This window comes from Lithobates pipiens, unplaced genomic scaffold (assembly GCF_037356315.1).
Source record: "Lithobates pipiens isolate NorthernLeopardFrog02 unplaced genomic scaffold, aLitPip1_a1.2 Scaffold_18, whole genome shotgun sequence".
NCBI lineage: Eukaryota > Metazoa > Chordata > Amphibia > Anura > Ranidae > Lithobates > Lithobates pipiens.
In genome coordinates this window covers 328,807,746-328,833,752 of record NW_027507758.1, presented here as the reverse complement: position 1 = coordinate 328,833,752, position 26,007 = coordinate 328,807,746, and the positions used below count along the sequence as shown (strand labels likewise).

The window sequence follows — 26,007 nt, the reverse complement described above, 5'->3', positions numbered from 1 at the left end:
CCCTCTTTCTCATTGGCTCACTGGCTGTGATTGACAGCAATGGGAGCCAATGTCTCAGACAATGAGGAGGGAGAGTCCCTGGAGAGCCGAGGCTCTCGTACACATCGCTAGAGGAATATTTGGCTCAGTTAGGTATTAGGGGCTGCTGGCTGCAGACAGAAGTTGTTGTTATTTTACCTTCATGCATAGAATGTATGAAGATAAAAAACCTTGAGCCTTTAGAACCACTTTAAGGTGAATTGGTACGTTTTAGTGTTTTGCGAAAAAATTTCTCCTGTCTAATGCTTCTTAGAATTCGCAAAAATATATTTCCTATCCATGGCCAGTTTTTAGCAGTCAGGGCAAAGAAGTGTTCAGAGTTTGACATTGAAGGAGTCCAAAGAATATTAAGGCTGCCGGGCAAGAAGTGCAGATCTGTTTGGAGCCTGGCAAATACATTCAGCATGTCTCTTGCTACACAACGTTATAACTATAATAGCAGCATTACTTTTTGCTTTAAAGTGGAGCTCCACCCAAAGGGGAAGCTCTGTTTGTTTGCTTCCTATTCCCCTCTGCTGCCATTATTGGCACCCATCGGGGAGGAGGGGGGAGGGAGCGGGTACCTGTTTTTGATTGGTTCCCATCCCCACTTCAGGGAAACCTCGCTGTGGTGAGATCACCCGGAAGTTCAGCCACCTTCCTTCCACCGCCACCAGGCCATTCAGAAAGCGTAGTGCGCTTTGCAAATGCGCATTAAGGAACAGGCTGTGACGGCTTCCCTTATAAGGAATGGCAGTAGCAGCACCAAAGAGCCGTTTGAAATATCTGCAGGATAGGTACATGTGCTAATATTAAAAGTATTTCTAGCTGCTGACTGGGGGGATTATGGAGCTCTGCTTTAAGTTTAGATTTTTGGGATCAAATTGAGGATGGGAATCGGTAGCTTCCTCCCTAGTTTTTTATACAATGATTCCTCGGAACCTCAAAAACCCCTTGAAGTCTGCTAAACGTTAGGTATTTTTATCAAGTCAGAATTGTATTGTTGTGCTTGGTTTCTAATGTCTGTTATTTACTGACCTTGTGTTTAATTCCTAGCTGTCTCCTGTCACTCCTGAAAATCCTGGGGATGTCTTTGAAGATGGCGAGAATCCCCCAAGCAGTCGCTCATCAGAGAGTGGATTTACAGAGTTTGTGCAGTACCAAGCTGATAAGGCTGATGACATTGACAGGGCTCTGATAGATGGGCAGGGTGTAGCTGGTCTTCCCTTGGGTAGCACTTCTTCAGAAACTGAAACGGCATCCACTGTTGGGTCTGAGGAGACAGTGGTACAGCACCCTTCCAAATGTACACAAGGAACGGCTCCACGTAATATAAAGGGAACACAAAAAACTGCAATGCAATGCTGCTTGGAATATTTTCAGCAGTTCCTTACAAGATTTATCACTCTATATATTATTCCCAAGAGCCCAACATCCCAAGACACTGCTGTAGACCTTCAAGGAGAACCCATTGGAGCTCATACAGATAGTGCGAAATGGGAGATGTCCACATCAGAAAACGGTAAAGAAAAGCAAACCGTCAAACCAGTTTCACCAAAAGAATACCGTCCTGCCTTCATTGCTGCATGTCAGCTTTTCCTTGAATGTTCCAGTTTCCCAGTCTACATTGCAGAGTGCAGCCATCCTTCAGACATTCATTCAGAGAAGGTGGATGGAGGTAAGGTGCTTGAGCGAAAAAAAGTATAAAACACATACTGTATATTTACACTTCCCATAGTTCTACATTTTAAACACCTGGATATGTTAACTTCTTTAACCACTTGCCAACCTGCCACAGTACATATACTGCGGCAGGGCTGTTTATACAGACACTGCAACGTACCTGTACATTGCAGCTTTTTCTTCCGGGTTCAGGGCGCATGCGCCCCCGACCGCTGAATCTGAAGTGTTTTGAACATAGCGGGCCTTAGTATGCTCCAGCCAATGATTCATGGAAGGACTTGCTGATTGGCTGTGTCCAATTACAGTCCAGAGCCTTGTGTTGACAATCAACATACGGCTTGAATAGAGGGAACAATCTCTCTGTTTCTTATTCCTGCAGATCAGTTTTTTAGTGAAAATCAGCACACGTTACACATTGTTTGGCACACATTCAGCCTCTTGTTCAGCCGAGATGTTAACCCCTTCCTGGCCAGTGTCAATAGTACAGTGGGCCATGTACATTAGCACTGATTACTGTATTCATGTCACTGGTATTGTCAATGTCAGTTCCCACTCAGTATCTGTTAGTGTCAGATTTCTCTCCGCACTATCACAGTCCCACTATAAGTCGCTGATCACTGCCAATAGTAGTATATAAAAAAAAAATTACATACAAATTCCAGTGTATACAGTATCTCACAAAATGTAATACACCCCCACATTTCTGTAAATATTTTATTATATCTTTTCATGTGACAGAAATTACAATTTACAATTACAATGTAAATTAGTGAGTGTACAGCTTGTAAAACAGTGTATATTTGCTGTCCCCTCAAAATAACTCAACACACAGCCATTAATGTCTAAACCTATGGCAACAAAAGTGAATACACCCCTAAGTGAAAATGTACAGAATGGACCCAAAGTGGCAATATTTTGTGTGGCCACCATTATTTTACAACACTGCCTTAACCCTCTTGTGCATGGAGTTCACCAAAGCTTCACAGGTTGCCACTGGAGTCCTCTTCCACTCCTCCATTTCCTCCATGACAAAAGGAGGGGATCATGCTCTGCTTCAGTATGTCACAGTACATGTTGGCTTTCATGGTTCACTCAATGGCCTGTAGCTCCCCAGTACTGGCCCCAGACCATGACACTTCCACCACCATGCTTGACTGTAGGTAAGACACTGCTTGTCTTCAGCAAACTGTTTGTGGGCTTTCTTGTGCATCATCTTTAGAAGAGGCTTCCTTCTGGGATGACACCCATGCAGACCAATTTGATGCAGTGCACCGGTGTATGGTCTGAGCACTGACAGGCTGACCCCCCCCCCCCCCTTCATGACCAGGCCATTTTTTGCAATACGGAATTCCGTGGTTGTGCGACCCTGTACCCAAATTTAAAAAAAAAAATTGTCCCTTTTTCCCCACAAATAGAGCTCTCTTTTGATGGTATTCAATCACCTGATTTTGAAACAAAAAACAATCTTTTTTACATTCTGCTATAAAACATACCCAATAAAAAAATATAAACAAATCTTATTTCTTTATAATTTTAGGCCAATATGTATTCTGCTACATATTTTGGTAAAAAAAATCCCAATAAGCATATATTGATTTGTTTTTGCAAAAGTTATAACATCTACAAACTATTGGATATTTTTATTTATTTATTTTACTAATAATGGCGGGGATCAGCGACTTATAGCAGGAACAAATCGGACACCTAACTGACACTTTTTTCAGACCAGTGACACTAATACAGTGTTCAGTGCTAGAAAATATGCACTGTCACTGTACTAGTAGCAGGGGAGGGGTTAACAGGGGTGATCAAAGGGTTAAGTTGTGCTTACTAACTGTGGGGGAGGTGCTTTGACTGAGGGGAGGGCAAAGATTGATGTTCCTGCTTAGCAGAAACACAGGATCAGTACCTTCCCCTCCGGCAGAATAACAGTCTGCCTTGTTTACACAGGCAGGCTGCCATTCTGTTTGTGTCTCGAATGATCGGCAGGTACCGGTGGACATTGAGTTCCACTGGAGCCATTGTTTGGCTCCCGCTGTGTCCAATCACATCAAGAGGGGGTTGCTGGGGGCACGCACGCCCCAGACCCTGGAAGTGTATAATCATGTAGCAGTACGTGATTCTGCGCAGAGCGGCCGCCCCACCATAGTAAATGTTCGTGGGCAGTCGGGGAACGATAAAAGTAGCACAGTGCTGAATAGGAAAAAATGCTCTGGTCATGAAGGGTGTAAAATCTTCTGGTGCTCAAGTGGTTAATTTAGCCATTGTACGCAGCTATCAGTTTCATATGCAGTACTGTTCATCATGAGTTTCCACTCCACAGCAGCTTCCCATCAAAACCCCACTAACACAGAAAAAATAGTATCAACTTCAGAAAAGCTTGTCTCAAGAAAGAGTATAGTTAAAATGAAAAAAAAAAAAGGCACTTTGGAATTTTGGATTCAAATATTGTATGAACCATAATACCTAACAGCTGGCCTGGTAAAGCCATTGTTCAGTGCACATTTTTTTTGCAAGATTTCACTGTGAAGAGAATATAATCTTGAAACGGCAAGCTGGTCATTTTGCTTGAACCAACAAATGAGTTTCTAACCGTGTATCTGGTTTTCGTTCAGTAAAGTCCATTCTTGCCAAAATCGAATGTTAAAAGCAAAAAAAAAATGTACTAGTGTATAGCAGCTTAAGGGTATTGGCATCACCTTTGAAAGTAATCCCCTAAGATTGAAAGTTTTGTTGGATGACCTGTTCTTTGCCGATTGCGAAGATGTATGCCATTGTCATGTACTGTATGATGGAAAATAGATCTCCTTAAGTTTTCATGGAATCCCGTTATATGTTGTTGTGCAAGGCTTTAACACTATTTGAGTTGTACGCATTATATTATCTATAGAAAGACTAGATGGCACATTTCATAAAAGTCTCACTCTTCTAGGCTTCCAGGAGTTATTTGGCACATGAGTGCTACCATTAAAGCCAGTGGTGCTGAAAACTGGTATACAAATAGAGAAATCCTTGCTCATTCAGACCAATCAGATCTTTGCTTCATATGAAAAGTGATTGGCTGCTCTGACATTGCCAACAGTTCCACTCTTTCATCTGGTGTAGTATACCTAGTTGGTGCCAGTCAAGCACTATAACATTTGTTTAAAATAAATTTTATCATTTTTATTTGCTTTTTTTTTAACCAGACTGTGAGAAGGTTCAACCGCCTGTGTGGCTGCAGACCCTCATGAACGCCTGCAGTGCAGCAGTAGACTTCAGTATTCAGAGCGTGGCCATATCTCTAGTGATGGACTTGGTTGGCCTGACCCAGTCTGTGGCCGTGGAGGCTGGAGAAACGGCAAATGGCTTGGAGTCCTCTCAGCCGTTAAGTCCAAATCAAGGGCGTGTTTCTGTTGTTATTCACCCTCCTCTTACTGAAGGCAATTTAAGATACATGGCAGAGAAGACCGATTTCTTCAAGGTAGGGAGATTTTCACTATAAATCCTTTTACCCATCACATAGTGGTCACCTCTTTTCTGCATTCTTGATATTTGTTCTATTGCCTATAATTATTTTCTCTGTGCTTATGTGGGGTAAAAAGTCAAGCATGTATAAATAATATATATCAGGGGTACTGTGCCCAGTGGGAGTAAACCATGCCTGATCTTTATAAGGGTGAGATATAGTTGGTGTCAGTGGGAGGAATATTGCCCTGTTTTTTTTGTTTTGTTTTTTGTCAGTGGAAGGAATTATACCACATCATTGGTGTCAGTGGAAGGAATAGTGCCCAATTGTTGGGGTCAGTGGCAGGGATAATGCCCCATTGTTGGGGTCAGTGGCAGGGATAATGCCCCATTGTTGGTGTCAGTGGTAGGCATAATGCCCCATTGTTGGGGTCAGTGGCAGGGATAATGCCCCATTGTTGGGGTCAGTGGCAGGAATAATAGGGTTTATTTACTAAAGGCAGATCCAATTTGGAAGTGCAGTCGCTGCAGATCTGAGAGGAAGATCTGAAATGAGGGGAAGCTCTGCATATTTTATCATCCAATCATGTGCAAGCTAAAATGCGGTTTTTATTTCCCTTGCATGTCCCCCTCGGATCTACAGTGACTGCACTTCCAAGTGCACTTGCAGTGCAAAGTGGATTTAGTAAATAACCCCAATGTCTCAAGGGCGGGATAAAGGCAAGCAAAGGGCTGCAGCTTGGTGACGTGAAAATATCTCTCTCTATCTCTATCTCTCTCTATCTCTATCTCTCTCTATATCTATATCTATATATATATATATATATATATATATATATATATATATATATATATATAGATATAGATAATCACCAAACTTTGTACTAAAAAATACGGTACTTTAGACATCCGAACTAATAAAATGTGATATGACTGCTACAAATTTCAACAAATCTTATATGACTTTTTTTCTTTTTCTTTTTTTTAAGAATGTGGCACTGACGCTCTGGGAACAATTAGGAGATCGGACTCCTCAACACCATCAAAGAAGTGTGGAACTTTTCTATCAGCTCCACAATCTGGTCCCGACCTCCAGTATATGTGAGGATGTTATTAGCCAGCAATTAACCCACAAAGACAAGGTATCGCTACAACTGCGCTGTACACAAGAAAGGGGGGGGGGGAATCTTCTTTACATTTATACAACTGTATAAAGATTATTTTATTTATTTAAAGAAAGTATATTTCAGATGAGTTGGGGGGTGTTGCGTGTGACTTGGGAGTTTAGTATACTGAGACTTGACCACTGCTTATCTGTATGGATAGGGGGGCAGATCATGTGATCCAACCTTGTGTTTCTCTGAGTGGGAGCATGATCTTGTCTTCTCAAAAAACTTGCTTCTAGTAACTTATTATAGGCTTTTTAGCATCTATGGTGTGTATGAATTCTGGGCAACCAAAGCAAGAGTAGACACTGGATCTGTGCTTTAAAACCTGGATCTGGGAATGGCAGTATATTATGGTACACTGTAGTTTGCAAGTATGATGGGATCAATTTATAACATCTACAAGGACATCATGCATACTGGCTCTGCCCATTTTCATTAGAACTAGAATTACTGGAATACAGCTAGTGACTTTAATTCTAAAGCTGATGTTACATTATTCCAGAAAATCAGGATGGAAGCTCATGGTCGATTTTCAGTCCTGTGGCACCTCACCAGAAATCTTCATGTGAACAAGTCTTCATCCTATGGGCGCACGTTTGACAGGTAGCATTTACTTTCTTCCTTACTCCAGAAATGAAATGACTTTGAAATAACAAGATAAACCTAGTTTATAGTAGTTATAAATAAGAGAGATTTTGACACAGGCCGAAATGTGTTTTTCTCGATAGTGGAAAAAGCTGAGAATTTAAAAGACTGTTTGTTTTTTTTTTAAATCTAAAGAGACCATACATTGTTTTTTTAGATATGGTTGGAGTCTCTGAATCTTTAAGCCCCTGTACACACGGTCGGACATTCCGACAACCAAATCCGTCGGATTTTGTCCAAAACTGGTGTTGCATACACACAGTCGGACAAAGTTGTCAGAAAATCCGATCGTACGTAACGTGATGACATTATTTCGTTACGATGGGACTACGTTCAGGCTAGTAGCCAATAGCTTTGATCTAGGAATTTGATCTGAGCATGCGTGGCACTTTGTCCGATCGGAATTCTCTACACACAATCGGACAAAGTCTGATCGGATCACGTTGTCGGAAAATTTTATAGCCCAGCTCTAAAACTTTGTCGGTCGGATATTCAGACGGAAACAGTTCAATGGAGCCCACACACGGTCGGATTATCCGACAACACGGTCCGATCGGACATTTTCCGTCAGAATGTCCAACCGTGTGTACAAGGGCTAAGAAGCCACAGAGTGTTGCAGCCTGGATTGGCTTTAGGTGAATCAGTCTTTTAGCTATGCGACTTCAGAAAGTATTATTGAGCTGACACCACCAAAGTTTGTTACCAATATAAAACAGCATAGTCAATATCTGAACTTGAGAAATGTATGACTAAAGCATGTTATGCCAACTTTTTTTATAGCTGAATATCTTTTTACTTTTAAAATGTTTATGAAGTTCACATTACATTAAAAAAAAATGAGCAGTGTTAAGGTGTCAATGTGACATTCACATGTTTATGTTAAAGTGGTTGTAAACCCTTACGTATACCCAGGAAAGTGACTGGCCTCAGGTGATATACAATGATGAAACAAATCCTCCTACATAAGTTGAACATGTGTACCTTGTACCTCCTACATAAGATGTACCTGTGAAGCTTTCTTTACCCTACAACCATTCAAAGTGCAGGATTTCTCAGCTCTGAAAAGCAGGGGTCATGGAGCTGAAGTTACATCATTGAGGAGAGCTCTGAGAGCTGACTGACATGCACCCTCCCACCCCCTACAAAGCTCACAGGAAGAGATCTTTGATTGTCAATCAGCTGGAGCTCCCTCCCCTGGTACCTTTTTTCTCTTGGTGTCAAGAAAATTCATCAAAAGTGTCTCATGCTGATAACAGAGGAATGAGGCAGCAGACAGAAATGGCATTTGGTGTTCTGGATTGAGATATGTACACTTTATAGAGGGATATGCTTTGTTCATATTTCATGTCTGAGGTTTACAACCACTTTAACATACAATTTTGGTGCACATCATTTTTTTTATTTAATGAAGAAGATTAATCAACAGACATTTTCCATGATAAAAGATGTGCTGACAGCACAAAAAAATAACATATACATTATGTATTATTGTTTTTTTTTCCCCCCATTTATTTCAGGGGACTGCAAAATAATTCAACATAAATGTAATTTTGAAAAATCCATTTCGCTTTAACCTTGTGAATATTTATGAACAGGTTCTAGTGAAATTACAGGTAGTGTTTTTTATGCTACCAAAATATATGCAATTTTACTGCAGAACAATGCACAAGCAGACCCCCTGCCAGGGTGTGAACGTCCTAAATGTACACTATGATTTTATCACAATACTAACATTTTCCAACTTTGTATTGGTTAAACTGGATGGACTGGTGTCTTTTTTTTTTTTTTAACCAGACTAACTATGTAACTATATGCATTATAGATGTAAATCTCTTACCTTGCAGGTCTTTATTCATCATGCTGGATAGTCTCAGCAGCTTAGATGGCTGCACCTCCTCTGTGGGTCAGGCCTGGTTACATCAAGTGCTACAGAGACATGACATAGCAAGAGTCCTGGAACCACTTCTCCTTTTACTCCTCCATCCAAAAACCCAGCGGGTGTCTGTACAGCGAGTCCAGGCGGAGAGACACTGGAGTAAATCCATGAGGCATTTTGAAGAAAACAGGAAAATATTTACCAAGACATGTAATGGTAGTAATGGTATGGAATATTATATAATTTGCTGTGGCTTAATAATTGTTCATATAATAGTATGAAATATTATATATGGTAATTTATGGTGGTATAATTAATAGTAATTGTTCATGTAATAGTATGGAATATTATATAGGGTAATTTTATGGTGGTATAATTAATAATTGTTCATGGAATATTATATAAGGTAATTTGTGGTTGTATAATAATTGTTCATGCAACAGGAGTAATGGTATAGAATAGTATAATATTAATAAGTGTTAATATTGTTAGCATTACTATTATTATTCATAACCAGTACATTTAAATGTTTTATTAGCTCACATGTTGAGTGAGCCACAGAGAAAATACTATGATCTGGTCCAAAAAAAAAGACTAAGCCTGTTTAGGTATGAAAATACATTAGCATATCGGCGCTTTGAAATTAAACTAACCAATCTATGACCATGAATCCTATACCCTCTTTAAACAATTCTGCGCTACTACATATATACAATTTAGTTTCACATAGGTTTCATTCACACAGACGTTAAAAAAAAAAAAAATGCATATACAAGTGTTTTTTTATACTGATCTGAATGCAACTGCATTTTTTTCAATGGATCCATTCACACAGATGGGTAATCATGAGCTGCTTTTAGATCCATACCACAGAATCCAAAAATCTGTATGTTTGGAAGTGCGTAAATTAAGTCTAAATAAAGGGAAAGAATAAATGATCATGAAAACAAATTATATTCATCTTACGCATTTAAACACATCTTTATGCAAGTATTTTATTGATCCTTTCCGCATGGAACTTTTCTCCTAGAAAACACGTGTCACTGCATCAGTAATATTTTTACGATCGTGTTAATGAAGCCTTATGCCGCGTACATACGTCCGGACTTTCCGGCAGACTAGGTCCGATGGTCTTCCTGACGGACTTTCGGCAGAGTTCCGACGGACTTTCCAAACGGACTGACTTGACTACACAGGAACGGACTAAGTCCATTTGAAAGTCCATTCGTTTTGAACGTGATGACGTAAGACAGGACTAAACAAGGAAGTCCAATAGCAAGTAGCCAATAGCTTCCATTGTGTCATATTTGGTCCGTCGGACCAGCACACAGACCAATGGTTTTCCTGATTTTAGTCCATTGGTATTGAGTCCGTCAGATAGATTTGAAACATGTTCGGATTTATTTTTCGAAAAACGTTCGGACAAGCCCACACACGATCGGACTAATCCCTTCGGGCCTCGTCTGCCGGAAAGTCCAGTCGTGTGTACGCGGCATTAGAGTTATGAATAAAATAACATGTGAAACCACCCTTGTTGCTAGTGTGGAACCAGACTATGGCTCATTCATGAAATGCCAATCAGCATGTGCTGTGAAGTCTCAACCCTCTTTTCTCATTAATGTCATGACTGGTATGCACACCCTTCTACAAAAACACACTTTCGGAAAGATCAGTTGTTTCTAATCATAGCACATTTAACAAGCAAGCACTGTATGTGAATCTTTATGGTGCATGTTTTTTTAAATTAGTAATGTATACATTTGGAGTAAATGTGATGGGAACTGCTTTATAAATAAACCCCTTTAGGCTTAAATTATTATAATTTTTAGGCTTAAAAGATTTATATTTACCTCATATTTAACTTTGCTTAGTTGGTCTCAGGATGGTGTTTTTTATGTGTACTTTCAGAATATCTTCACATTAAATGCTTTATGAATTTTAACATAACTGAATTGAAAACCCAACTCCAGGCAAACAGCTTTTGGTGTCCGTTTAGTATATTTTGATATTTTACATCTCTGGAGTTCTCTGCTCTTCTCAGAGATATTTGTTCTCACCCATGTGGCAGTTTAATATAACATGTAGATCACTTCTCCCACTGAGAATAGAAGTGATCTACAAACGCTCTGAGAACCCTGAACGGCTTCTGTTTCTGTAATCTCACAATAGCTCAGGAGATTTCAGTATCAGAATCCCAAAGTGAAATACGAAGCACTCCACATACACTGCACATATTAAGTTAATAATAAAGATATAATCCCCCTACCCAATAAACAGACACCCCATAACTGTAAAACATTCTAATTAATACATAACATATGTGCATATTTATGCGATTGGTGTATTCTGAAATGATAGTACCCTATTTGTCATGCAGATATGCACCATTCATATAAAAACAATAAATATATATATTAAATAGTTCAAAGTAATTTTAAAAAAGCATAACAATAAAAATATTAATTAATTAATATTATATAATTAATTTATATTAATTAATATTAAAAATATTAAATTAACAATTAAAATAATAATAAATAAATACATAATAATAATAATAATAAATATAAAAAATAAATAATACCGGCGTATTAACATATACACTTATGCAAACGCAGTGTGTACTGGACTCATCTGATGCTCTGAATTTTACAGCCACCTTGCGTTATCAGCGATGCATCATCTGCGCAGCTGTCAAAATTACAGCATCAGTTGTACTTCTGTAGCCACAACACTGCCTTTATATATATATGCCTATATATATGTGTATATCTGTGTAAGTGTATGTGTGTGTGTATGTATGTATGTATATGTGTATATATATATATATATTAGGGGTGCAACAGATCGTCACTGATCCGTGATTCGAATGGGTCACCCTGTTCTGATCGGCACACGCAGCGATCCGCGGTCTCGGCCTTAGGAAAGGTCGTGGCTTCGGCCTAGCTCTGGAGCGGCAGCTATCTTGGTGTACCCATCAGCCGTTTACGATTTGATCACTCTGTCAAATGATGGAGCGATCACTTGTAAACAAACGTCGGTTCCTCTCTCCCTTCTGTAAAGTGGAGGGGAGAGATCGAATAGAAGCAGCGCTGTGGGCTGGATCTGTAGTGTCCACAGCGCTGCTCTGTAACAATTGCAGTCACAGTCATCCCTCCATACTCTGCCAATACTCTGCAATTCCCTGCCAATACCGTGCCAATAGTCTACCATACCCTGTCAATACTCTGCCATACCCTGCCAATAGTGCTATACCCTGCCAATACTCTGCAATGCCCTGCCATGCCCTGCCAATAACGTGCCAATACTCTGCCAATACCGTGCCAATACTCTGCCAATACCGTGCCAATACTCTGCCAATACCATGCCAATACTCTGCCAATACCGTGCCAATACTCCGCCAATACCGTGCCAATACTCTGCCATACCCTGCCAATACTGCCATACCCTGCCAATACCGTGCCAATACTCTGCCAATACTCTGCCATACCATGCCAATACTCTGCCATACCCTGTCAATACTCTGCCATACCCTGTCAATACTCTGCCATACCCTGTCAATACTCTGCCATACCCTGTCAATACTCTGCCATACCCTGTCAATACTCTGCCATACCCTGTCAATACCCTGCCATACCCTGTCAATACCCTGCCATACCCTGTCAATACTGCCATACCCTGCCAATACTGCCATACCCTGCCAATACTGCCATACCCTGCCAATACTGCCATACCCTGCCAATACTGCCATACCCTGCCAATACTGCCATACCCTGCCAATAACGTGCCAAAACTCTGCCATACCCTGCCAATACTGCCATACCGTGCCAATACCCTGCCAATACTCTGCCAATACTCTGCAATACTCTGCAATACTCTGCAATACTCTGCAATACTCTGCCAATACTCTGCAATACTCTGCCAATACCGTGTCAATACTCTGCCAATACCGTGTCAATACTCTGCCAATACCGTGTCAATACTCTGCCAATACCGTGTCAATACTCTGCCAATACCGTGTCAATACTCTGCCAATACCGTGCCAATACTCTGCCAATACCGTGCCAATACTCTGCCAATACCGTGCCAATACTCTGCCAATACCGTGCCAATACTCTGCCAATACCGTGCCAATACTCTGCCAATACCGTGCCAATACTCTGCCAATACCGTGCCAATACTCCGTCAATACCGTGCCAATACTCTGCCAATCCTCTGCCATACCCTGCCAATACTGCCAATACTCTGCCATACCCTGCCAATACTCTACCATACCCTGCCAATACTCTGCCATACCCAGCCATACTCAGCGATACCCAGTCATGCTCAGCCAATTATTATTTACTGATCTGAAAAATGATCCAATCCGTGACTCTGATCCCAGGAACGATCTGTTCCGTGAGTTTTTTGAAAATATATATACACACACAAATATAAATATATACACACACAGATATATATATATATATATATATATATATATATATATATATATATATATATCTGTATGTATATATATAGTGTGTGTGTGTGTGTATATATGTATATGTATATATATATATATATATATATATATATATATATATATCTATATATATATATATATATATATATATCAGGGCTCGACAAACCCCGGGCACCCGGTCGCATTTGCGACTAGAGTTCGTGTCCTGGCGCCTGGGGCAACGCTGCTGGGGTATCCTGTCTCCATTTGGACCCCAAACTCCGCCGCACAATTGCATCGGGCCGCGCCGGCCAGTAATTGAGGCCGCGGCTTTGCGGCCTTCTAAAATCTTTCGGTAGTCTGGCGCCATCTTGTGGTGGATGTAGAAATTACACCCTATTCCAATAATGCTAATCCTAATGGAGTGAAGCTCCCCTGCCTGTTTTTCACTGCCCGCCCATTTCCTTCCCAAAGTGAAGAGAAGGAAGTGATTGCGGGCGTCATCTGGCGCCTTTTGCCCAACGGTGAGTGTGGTGGCTGGTAAATATATATATATATATATTATATTATATTATTATTATTATTATTATTATTATTATTATTATTATTATTATTATTATTATTATTATTATTATTATTATTATTTTTTTTTTTTGTAAAAAGTAAAAAAAATTATTTTAATTAAGGGGAAAAAAAATATTATTATTTGTAATCCTCCCTGCTTGACCCCTTTCACAAGGGCTGTCTGATCAGGTTCACCTGTCAGTTTTTCAGGCGGACCTGATCTAACCCTTAGCGGGGATATGACGTTAATAAGCGGGAACATGGCGGAAATAAAAGTCACATTCTTTTGTTAACCACTTCGTGCCCGCGCTATAGACAAAAGATGTCTACAGCGTGGACACCAATTGCCGGGAGGGCGTCCCTGGACATCCTCCTGTTTACTTCCCCTCTGAACGCCGCCATGGGCGCGCATCGGGGAAGTTCTGTATTGGCCGTGTCCCTTGGATACAGCAAATCACAGATCATGCTAAATGGCCAATCACAGCGGCCATTTAGCACTCAAGCGGTGTGTCCAATGAGAGGTGATCTCATATGTGGGGGGCTGGGGGCTATCTTCCCCTCACTCGTCTCCATGTCAGGCCAGGGACAGGTCCAGATCGCCGTCACGGACCTGGCTCCTCACTTTTTTTAGCTGGCTCCTAGAATCCAAGCAAATTTGTCAACCCCTGATATATATATACACACACACATATATATACATATATATATATATATATATATATATATATATATATATATATATATATATATATATATATATATAATCTCTGTGTGTAATTGTATAGTTAATGTATTTGTAACCTGCTGTTGGTGTATTTTTCACTGCAGTTAAGAAAGTTTTTACTTTCATTTTTGGCCACGGGAGAAGGAAGAAGCTATTCTCTGGCAGAGATCTCCTGATATCTCCACCTCTGGGCTGGAGAGGCCAGAAAGGAGAACTTGAAAGAGAAGCACAGAGATAAAGTGGCATCTCTGTTTACTAAACATGCCGTTTCTGTTGCAGTCAATGCAGCCGTTCTGTGTTCTGAGATGAGAAGAGAAAAAATAGTTCTCCAGCACTCATCTCGGTATATTAAACCTGCAATGCTCTGAGATAAGCAGAGATCATCCTGATCTCAGCTTATCAAAGTTTACTAAACGGACACCTTTACCTTTCAGTTGATCTGTATGTTTGTCCATTCATACATCACAGTCCTGCCTGACAAGGGAGATGAGTTGAACTTTCACTGCTACTTTCTACTTTCACTTACAAGTCTCCTTCCACTTCTTCTTTCCTGTGACTGGACAGTGAAAGAAGCAGCAGCAAACTGAAGAGCTCATCTCCCTTGCCCTCTACTTTTTCCTCATATCAGCATGCCCATTGCTCTACAGAACAACTAATGTTATTCTTGTGCTGCTTCACCTTCTAGCAGTCTAAGCTCTGCACTACAGGCACTGCAAAAGATTGATGCCAGGTTAAATTCAGTTTTTTACAGTGCTTTCAGTGCCTATTATTTTTGTGGCAATAACATGGTGTGGGCGGATTTATGCCAGTCGCAGGCTGTGTCATGCCCCTCCAGCCTGTGTCTTAGAATAAGAGCGAATAAGAGGAAGGTGAAGCCACCAATAATCTACATGTTTTATCAATATCAGTATTGCCTCCGTTTAGGGTATATTCTAGGGTAGGGGGTGGGTACCATCATCCATATATCATAGAAATGGGTGCCTGGGGTCACCCCAGAAGTGCCCCTGGAAAGCGAGAAAAGAGTTTGCACTATTTCGGTACCTCAAGGACATAAACAAAAGTATGTATCATTTGTATAAAAGAAAGTTTAATAGTATATAGAATATAAAAGCATGGTGGAGCAAAACCACATTGACATAATTAATACAGTTGATAGTTACAGCCTTACATGCTGCTTCAAACAATTGTACAGACGATGGGATGAAAATGACCCCCAAGGTTGAGGTGGCGTGTAAACTATGATGCGTCTTGGCAAATGTCCTTTTACTAGTTTTTCAGCAAAAGCTGCTTCTTTAGAAGGAGCCAGTTATAAGCATCTAATGAAATAAATTGCAATTGTAATTACAAGTTCAAACCATCCTTAGCTTTTGCTGCAAACCTAGTAAAGGACATTTGCCAAGACGCATCATACTTTACACCCCACCTTAACCTTGGGGGGTCATTTTCATCCTATTGTCTGTACAATTGTTTGAAGCAACACGTAAGGCTGTAACTATCAACTGTATTAACTCTGTCAATGTGGTTTTGTTCCACCATGTTTTTTATATTCTATATACTATTAAACTGTTTTTATACAAATTATACATACTTTTGTTTATGTCCTTGAGTTACCGAGATAGTCCATACCCTTTTCTTGCTTTCCAGGGGCACGTCTGAGGTAACCCCTGGCACCCAATAATCTACATGTAATATCCCGTTTCCATTTTGTTTAGCTGGTTTGTGTGCATTGATGTGGAGGGAGGAAGTGGGCTGCCATTTACCATTGTGTATACACCCACATGTGTTCCGCTATAGTTACATCGGCTGCTCAGATGTGATAGGGAGGAAATGCTCAGCCTAGAGACTCGCTGAAAACTGAGCATGTGCACAGTTGCCACCACAGCTGCAAAATCCCTAGCTGACTTGCAGACTTGGAGAGAAGGGGGAGATAAAGAGCGGCAGGACCAACCAGGTGTTTTTTTTTTTTTTGCAGAATACCTAAAATTAATCTCATTGTGAGTGAGTATGAACAGCATGTAATACAGCATTTATTAATAGTTTTTTAGGACGTGGGTATAGTGACACGTTTAATCCTGTATGCTTTGAAAATATGCTTTTTTTAAATATTTTTTCTTTTACACATTGCAGCTTTCTCAAATACGCCCATCTCTTTTGGGATGACAATCAAGTCAGCTCTTATGGAGGAGATGGAAAATTTTAGTCTTACAGTCAACCCACTCAGTGACCGACTGTCCCTTCTGAGCACCAGCAGTGAAACCATCCCAATGGTGGTATCAGACTTTGATCTCCCAGACCAGCATATAGAAATTCTGCAGAGCTCAGACTCTGGTGGTTCTCAGTCTTCAGCAGGAGAAGAAGTAGATGCTGAAAGTTTAACTGCTCAAGATAACTGTTCAATCTCCAGAGAGGACTCTGTAGATGAGATTGTTCAACAAGTAATTTCTGATTTGATAGGCACAGTTCTTAAAAATGTTGGGGAGGATCCTGAGTTGAATTATTCATGTAATAATCAGCTTGACACCTCTAGCAAGATAAAAGTAATTTGTGACTCCGGTAGTGCCGCCAATAATGAGGGTGAAATCGCTCAAAGGACTGAAATTCATTCTTCAGCTAGAGACCCACCCAACTTTCTCTCGGTGTCTTCAGACTCTGGTATTGAAAGTTTGGCAAATGCAATTACCAGAAACTTGTCTTCTCCTTCGATCTTGCATCATCAGAACCTCAGTGACTTTAATGGCGATGTGATTGAAAGACAGAGCAGGAAAAGAACTCACAGCAGCATCCAGTTTAATTTCAAAGGAAAAGTGTCCGAAAAGGATGCAGTTAACAAAGAGGTGAATAAAGCAACAGGAACAAAGCCTAAAGTCAAAATATCCAGAAGAAAAGATGATGACAAGAAAAAGGCCCAGAATGAGAAGATGAAGCAGACAAATGTTTTTTTCAGTGACGGTTTGGACCTGGAGAACTGGTACAGTTGTGGAGAGGGGGAAATCTCTGAAATTGAAAGTGATGTGGGCTCTCCTGGTATAGGGAAATCACCACATTTCAATATCCACCCCCTTTACCAGCATGTGCTTTTGTATCTCCAACTTTACGACTCCTCAAGGACATTATATGCTCTGTCTGCAATCAAAGCCATATTAAAAACATGCCCAACAGTCTTTGTCAGTGCTATTTCCACCACCAGTGTTAATAACGCATACACTCCACAGCTGTCTCTGCTTCAGAATCTCTTAGCAAGGCATCGGATCTCGGTCATGGGAAGAGACTTTTATAGCAATATCCCCCTGGATTCTAACCACAGTTTCCGGAGCTCCATGTATATAGAGATTCTTATTTCATTGTGTTTGTATTTTATGAGAAGCCACTATCCTGCTCATATTAAGGTGTCTCAGCAAGATCTGGTGGGCAATCGCAACATGCAAATGTTGAGTATTGAAATTCTGACCCTGCTATTTACGGAGCTGGCCAAGGTGATCGAGAGCTCGGCTAAGGGTTTTGCTAGCTTCATCTCAGATCTGTTGTCCAAGTGCAAAGTTCAGAAGGTTATTCTCCACTGCTTACTCTCTTCAATCTTTAGCGCCCAAAAGTGGCACAGTGAACGCATGGCTGAGAAGAACATAGTGGCCATCGAAGAAGGTTTTTCTGAGGACAGCCTCATTAATTTTTCAGAGGATGAACTTGATAATGGCAGCACATTACAGTCCCAGCTATTAAAAGTTCTCCAAGGCCTTATTGTTTTGGAACATCGTGTGTTAACAGTCCCAGAAGACAATGAAGGTGGCTTTGATTTTGTCATTACCGATCTGGAGCACATCAACCCTCAGCAGCCAATGACTTCTCTCCAGTACATGCACTCCCATCCAATCACATGCCAGGGAATGTTCCTCTGTGCTGTAATTAGGGCTTTACACCAGCATTATACATGTAAAATGCATCTACAGTGGATTGGCCTCATCACGTCTACCTTGCCTTATATGGGGAAAGTCCTGCAGAAAGTGGTTGTTTCTGTGACATTGCAGCTTTGTAGAAATCTTGATAACTTAATTCAGCAATACAAATATGAAACTGGGTTATCAGACAACAGGTAAGATGTTTTATCACAGTTAACATACCTGTCTTTTTTTTGTTTTGCAATGTTTTTCAATAAAAAGCTGTTTTAAATGCAAAGGTGTTTAAATGGTGGCTTGACAAGAGGCTATATTGTACTGGGCACTAATTTACTTCGGACCCTTTACACTACAGCATTTCCTTACCAAACTGGAAATGCCTAAATCTAAAATCCTCAACTTTCATCAAATTTCTCATTTCTGGAGGTCTGAGGTATCGGAACCCCTTTCTCTTACTAAATATGAGACATGGTGCATTAAAGAGGAAGTAAACCCTGATGAGTTTACTTCCTCTTTCATTCCCTGCAAAGGCAAAGCATAATGGACTACTATGCATCGCATAGTAGCCCATTATGTGTCACTTACCTGACACAGGAGCCAGCGAAGTCGCCGCTGTCCCCTGTAGTCCGCCGCATCCATCTTGTTGGTGGGGTCTCGCAGCTCCGCCACTGTCATTCGGCGCATGGGAGCCGACACACACGGCAGCTCCGTCGCTGAGAATGCAGCGCTCAGTGCGCCTGCGCGCCACTGTCTACAGCGCATGCGCCGTAGACAGCAGTGCCCGTTTTTGGGCAAATATCTCCTAAACCATATAGGTTTAGGAGATATTGCTTGGACCTACAGGTAAGCCTTAATCTAGGCTTACCTGTAGGTCAAAGTGGTTTGTAAGGGTTTACAACCACTTTAAAGACACAGGCCAAATAGGAAGTATATTTATGATCTATGGGCTCCTACTCGGTACTTTGCATAAACTGCCTTACATGGCAGAGTGGGACAGAGACCTTTTGGTTGGCCTAGAACTTGGCGCAATGGTACAACCGTCTTCTGTCTTCTTTTTCGAGGCATTTTGAATGTTCCATTAATTGAAGGCAAGTGTTGACCAGATGCTACCTAGTTCCTTCTCGCATGGCAAAAATGTATCCTAGCTCCTCCTTTCTGTTTTCAAAAATGTGCCACATGGGGCACGTTGGATCACATCTGGTGTGTGTGCCCCGAGATCAGACTTGGTTTTGGATTAGGATTTTTTACCTTCTTCAATGAGTAACAGGGCTACCTGTGCAGCAACAGCTTATTGAACCAGTTGCTAATGCCTCTCGCAGTAGGCAGCAGCTGATATTTTTCATTTTTCTTGCAGCTAAAATCTTGATAGTAGGAGCATGGAAAAAAATCATCTTTATGGCAGGCTATGCATAAAATCTGGATTATGATTCATGAGAAGATTTGCCAGTACATTCAATGATATGGCAAAGCAACTTAAGTAGACTTGGGATCCTTGGGCCCAATATGTGCAAGCCCTGCTGACTTCTCCCCCTATTGTAGTATATCAGCTCTTCAATGAGATCTCTAGGTCTCTTTTCCTACGTTACTTGTTTTGTTTTTGTTTTCTCTCCTTTCTCCTAGGTCTTTTTTTCTTCTCCTCACTTTCATTTGTTGTAGGGTAACATCCTACTGGTCCCTATTATTCACAGAGATTTCTTGATATTAATTTCATTATATGTGTAAGGGGATTCTGAGTATCATTTGATCTTCACTGAGATGCTATATATACTACTGCTGTTCTCCCTTCAAATCTTGTCTACAGTCTGTATGGTGACCCTTCTTTTGAGTTGTCAATGTCATGCTTGCTCTATGGTATTGTACTATATGCCACTTTGCTTAATTCATAAAAATATTGAAGAGAAACAGCTGGTTAAAATTTGTTTTTGCTATATGTATATATTATAGGCCTTTATGGATGGCATCCTCCATACCTCCGGACATGATCCTGACCCTTCTTGAAGGCATCACAACAATTATTCACTACTGCCTACTTGATCCATCAGGACAGTACCATCAGGTAAATGGAACCTAAGCTTTGCCTGTTGTCTTGGTATCTTCTGTTGCTACACTAATTTTAAATTACTTTCCATAAAGTTTTAAATAGATGTTTAGAAAAAAAAAAAGTGGTTGTAAACCCTTACATATACCCAGAGAAGTGATTGTTCTCAGTTGATTCAGAGATGAAATAAATCCTCCTGCATAAGTTCTACCTGTTTATCTGCAGCCCTCTCTTCTCTGCAGCTACAGTGCAGAATTTATACAGCTTGTCTAAAGCCGGCCATACATGGTGCGATTTTTCTTTCCTTGATTCCCCCCTCAACACAGTCAGTGTTGTGGGGGGAATCCCTCCCACAGAGCTATTTTGTTCTCCCTAGGGGGTTGCTGCCCCTGCCGGGAGAACGCACAGTGATTATTGCCAACGGCTATAGCCACTGGCAATAATCGCATAAAAAATCGGACAGGATAGTTGTACCCAAGTTGATTGATCGATCAACTTGGGTACAATCAGCCTGCCCATACATGGTTCAAATCTTGGCTGGTCCCTGCCGAACCAGCTGAGAGTTGGCTTAAGCTTTCAAAAAGCAGGGGAGGGGGAACTGAATCTACACTCTACAGATCTCAGTAAGAAGAGCTGTGAAAGCTAATGGGAAGGAAGGGACACACCCCTCTTTACACAGCATACAAGGACAGAGCTGAGATGGTCAAGCACAGGCTGTGTGCTGGAGCTTCCTCCCCTGTCACCTTTTTACCTCTTGGTGTCAGGTTAACTTATCAGAAGTGGCTCATACAGATAGCAGAGGAATGAGGCAGCAGGAAAAAAAATCACACTTGGTGCTCTGGATTGAGACAAATACACACTATAGAGGATATGCTTTGTTCATATTTTATGTCTGAGGTGCATAACCACTTTTTGTGTGTGAAGTTCTTTTTTTTTTTTTTTCTAATCTTAGCTGAACTAAATATTTTTTGCACTTTTTTTTTTTCTTCTTCTTAATGTTGTCTTATATTGTAGCTATTGGTAAATGTAGATCAGAAACACCTTCTAGAAGCTCGCAGCGGAATCCTGTCCATACTCCATTTAATAATGTCATCAGTTACCTTGCTCTGGAGCATTCTTCATCAAGCAGACTCTTCTGAGAGAAACTTTACAGCTGCTGCTGCTTCTGTCACCACTGTCAATCTTGGCTCAACAAAGGTAATTTATGATTGATCACTCAAAATATCCTTTTATTGGTGTTTTACAACTTGACGTCTGAGGAAGCTTGTTGAGACATTGCAATCTACACTAAACTCTCCTATCATTTTTTCAGCAAAGGAAGCTGCCATTTTGGCCTCTGTTTAATTTTCAACTGCTATGGCGCTGCACATGTGATCCGTTATGATACCAGCCATTGGATGGTTTGACAGTTTGGTTGAGAGCACAGCCAATGTGACAGTTACATTTCCGGCACATGCCAGAAATGTAACTGTTTTTTGATACTGTTAAATCAATGGGTTTACTTCCGCTTTAAGTCTTGGGAAAATCTGTTATCTTAGAAATGTAGAGAGGTGGTACATTTCAAGTATTATGGGATATGATAAAGGAAATTTTGTGGTATGTAATATATAGAGTACAGTGAGTGAAATCAGAAATAAAAAAAATGCATTGTGCTACACTGCTCCTAGCCTTCTGCAGCTCTAAAAAATGCTTTCTGACAAATAGTTTCAAGAGTGCATAAGCCAACCAACCCCATGAAGTCAACTTTGTGCCTGTAATAGGTGCCTATTTTTTACGTGTCACCAGTGGCATTGTACAGATGGGCTTTGCTACCTCTGGTTGCAGTCCCTGATCCATGCTTTGTGTAATTTCCCCTATCTCCAAATTAAATGTAATGCTCTACCCTCAATCACAGCAGTCCTGACTGCCTGTCTGAAAATAGAAAAGCATACCAAGGGTTCATCCTGTGCCCCATTCCCAGCATACCTTCCAATTATTTTAACCACCTTCTGTCCGGCCACTTTACATAAACAACCAGACAGGAACAGCACGGATGCAAGTGGATGTACACATATGTCCTTCTCCTACATCAGCTGCTCTTGCGTGCTCTCTAGAGCATGCAGTGGCATGATTTGTTGCCACTGTGAGCGGCCCTGGTACAACATGACACAGTTACAGTAGTAAGCAAGGCTGTCATTCTTGTCTACTACTATGTACTCTCTGTGATTAGTCACAGCAATCGCATGGTATCAGGGCCAATAGCAGCAAGCCCTGAACCTTGTAATAGTTGTGACCAATCACAACATTACAGTAGTGAATGAATGAAACCTTTTGAACAGTTTTACGGATTGCCTATACAGTGATCATCACTGTAATTATTAATCAAAGTGTACAAGTAAATCCCTAATCACACACCCCCATTCCCCCCCCCCCCCCCCCAAGTAGTCATTTTAGGCACTATATCTCACCTCCTCATCACCTGCTTTACGCAAGCACACTTATTCACTTGAATGGATGGCAATTGGCAAGCATACAGGGGGGTATAGTAAAGCTCTAATAGCACAACCAGTGACAGTTGGTCTCCCTGATTGTCACCTGTACTGACCACTTTTCTGCCTGTTGCCTGGACTAATCCTTTTCCTGTATGCTGACCATGTCTCTGCCTGTGCCTGAACTGACCCATCTACACGTCTGACTTACTAAGTTCCTGCAAGGCAGCATTCCCAGCCATCTCCTGTGGACAACTGCACTCCTGGTGCCACAGAAACTCTTTGATTATTCCTTAATGTGACAGCGCTGAAAAATGGCCTGGACTGAAAGCATGTGCATTATAAAAAGAAGGTGCACCAGCCTAGAGCTTTACCACAAGATGCTTTAATGATCAAAATAGATGCCAATATACTCACAAAAATAAATAGTCGGTGCATAAATCAATTCCCATCACACCAACAGACTCATGTCCATTTGCCAGTTAGCAGCTAATGCATTTCAAGGGCAATGCCCTCTTCCTCAGAGCTAACCATGGCCCTGGAGTCTGGATACAAGAAATCACAGGAATATGACTCCTGGGGCACTGCCCATGATGGACAGAGACATACTACAGATTCTGCTGCACACAGATATAAGGATTTCCCTGTTTCTACTACAGAGAAAGAAGAGTCCTTTTCTTGGGATTTCTTGGATCCAGGCTCAAAGGCGCTCTGATTAGTTCTGAGGAAGGCTTTAAATGCATTAGCTGCTCCCTGGCAGATGGACGTGTCTGGTGGTGTAATGGGAAATGATTTATACACCTGACTATTATATTTTGTGAATATATTGGCATTTATTTTAATCATTAAAGAGTTTTGCGACAAAGCACTGGGCTGCTGCGCCTTCTTATGTTTGTTTTGCAGTGTAGAAATGCCCAAGTTTTTGCCGATTTTTCTATTGTCTCTACATGAGGTTGACTATATTCAGAATTTTATTACTACAAATAGAGCTAAATGGAACGGCAGACAACTGTTTACATCTATGTAATCATTATGTTCTACAACAGGTCTACTAAGCCTAATTCGATAAAGAAAACTGACAAGTTTTACTACTTGTATTTTGAGTTCTATATTAGTAGAGCTGGTTGGTTTTATTTTTTTCAAAATTTTAACCACTTGACCTCCAGAAGATTTAACCCCCTTCATGACCAGGCCACTGCGTTACTTTTACTGACAATTGAACGATCATGCAACGCTGTACATAGATACAATTTATGTCCCTTTTTCACACAAATTGAGCTTTCTTTTGGTGGTATTTGATGACCACTGCGTTTTTTTTTTTTTTCTAGAAACAAAAAAAAATACAGGCAAAGGAAAAAAAAAAAAACATGTTTTATTTCCTCTATAAAACATCCATAAAAAAAATCGAATTTCTTCATAATTTTAGACCAATATGTGTTCTGGAACATATTTTTGGTCAAAAAAATCCCAATCAAGTATATAGATTGGTTTGCACAAAGGTATAGCATCTACAAACTATGGTGTGTGTATGTATATATATGTATATATATATATATATATATATATATATATATATATATATATATACTGGCATTTTTATTTATTTTTATTTTTCTTACCAGTAATTTCAGTGACTTATATCGGAACTGTGATATTGCGGCAGACAATCTGACACTTTTTAAGAACCAGTGACACTAATACAGTGATCAGTGCTAAAAATATGCACTGTCACTGTACTAATGACACTGGCTGGGAAAGGGTTAAACATCTAGGATGATCAAAGGGTTGAATGTGTGCCTAGCCAGTGTTTTAGTGTACAGTGTGTGGTGCTTTTACTAAGGGGCATAGAAGATTTTATTCCCTGCTTTGCTTGTTTACATAGGCAGGGCTCTGTCCTGTGTGTCATCCGGTGCTTGCGGTAATCCATTGGCTGGCACCCCCTGATCGGCATTTGCTGTGTTTAATCACAGCACGGCTGGGTCGCCGAAAGTGCCAGATCACATACCTAGTCACCTTGCCACCGTAAATCTACTGTAAGTAGTAGCAGATATGGTCAGCAAGCGGTTAAACGTGTTTTAAGGTTGAGAATAACTGCTCACACTTTTGCTTAAAAATACAACAAAGCTTGTATGTTCTATTTTCTAATTTATTTGTCTTTCTCAAATTTCCAGAATTTAAGGCAGCAAATCCTGGAACTACTGGGACCCATTTCAATGAATCACGGTGTTCATTTTATGGCTGCCATTGCTTTTGTTTGGAATGAAAGAAGACACAATAAAAACTGTGCGCGCACAAAGGTATTTGCTTTACACTGGCGTTCTGGCTCTGGCATTCTTTAATAGTACTATTCCGAATCAGAATTTGAAATACAATGGTGTGAAATTGGTTTAGCTGTCTTGTTATTTTCATTATCTTTATCTCAAGTCTACTCTTTACATTTTTAATGTTTTCTTAGGTTATCCCACTAGCAAGTGAAGAACAACTTCTGCTTGTTGAACTTGTTCGTTCCATCAGCGTGATGAGAACAGAGACCGTTATACAAACAGTAAAGGAGGTATTGAAACAGCCACCCGCCATAGCTAAAGACAAGGTATATCTCTCAGGAGTTGCTGTACATATCTTCTTTATAGGCTTTTGATGAAGGCCTAAGGCTGAAATGCGTCAGTTTTTGGATGATGTTACTGCTTAAATAAATATTTTCTATGGAGAAGCGGTCGAGTTGCCGGCCTGTACGTTCTATATATCTTCTCTATAGTACAATTAGATTTATTAACAATGCATGCTATTGACCTTTACTGCAAATTATTTGTATACAAGGTGCATATGCTGCAGAGAAATTATGGCCATGTTATACTTTACTGCAACGTTAATTAATGACACAAAGGAAGTTTTCTATCTTATGTGCTACTTGGGGAGGACATGTTTCCTGCAAGTTCTGAGGCATAATGATGGAAAATCGCCAGAAATATAGCTGTTGTATCGGGGTATAAGTTGCTTAAAGCAGCTACCAAAGGGGAGATGAGAACCTTATCTAATGCTGC

At 40.5% G+C, this 26,007-nt stretch overlaps 1 protein-coding gene across 4 annotated transcripts in view; it reads left to right on the top strand.

Annotated features, from left to right (window-relative positions):
- DOP1A (DOP1 leucine zipper like protein A) overlaps window positions 1–26,007 on the top strand; it is a 133,367-nt gene that overhangs the window by 77,526 nt on the left and 29,834 nt on the right. For all 4 annotated transcript variants that reach the window (XM_077487325.1, XM_077487326.1, XM_077487324.1 and 1 more), the window contains 10 exons: window positions 1,075–1,696; window positions 4,890–5,164; window positions 6,138–6,290; window positions 6,820–6,920; window positions 8,807–9,063; window positions 16,698–18,657; window positions 20,405–20,516; window positions 21,513–21,695; window positions 25,138–25,263; window positions 25,422–25,556. In XM_077487325.1, coding sequence (XP_077343451.1) covers window positions 1,075–1,696; window positions 4,890–5,164; window positions 6,138–6,290; window positions 6,820–6,920; window positions 8,807–9,063; window positions 16,698–18,657; window positions 20,405–20,516; window positions 21,513–21,695; window positions 25,138–25,263; window positions 25,422–25,556 — 3,924 coding nt within the window. The remainder of the gene's footprint in view (window positions 1–1,074; window positions 1,697–4,889; window positions 5,165–6,137; window positions 6,291–6,819; window positions 6,921–8,806; window positions 9,064–16,697; window positions 18,658–20,404; window positions 20,517–21,512; window positions 21,696–25,137; window positions 25,264–25,421; window positions 25,557–26,007) is intronic.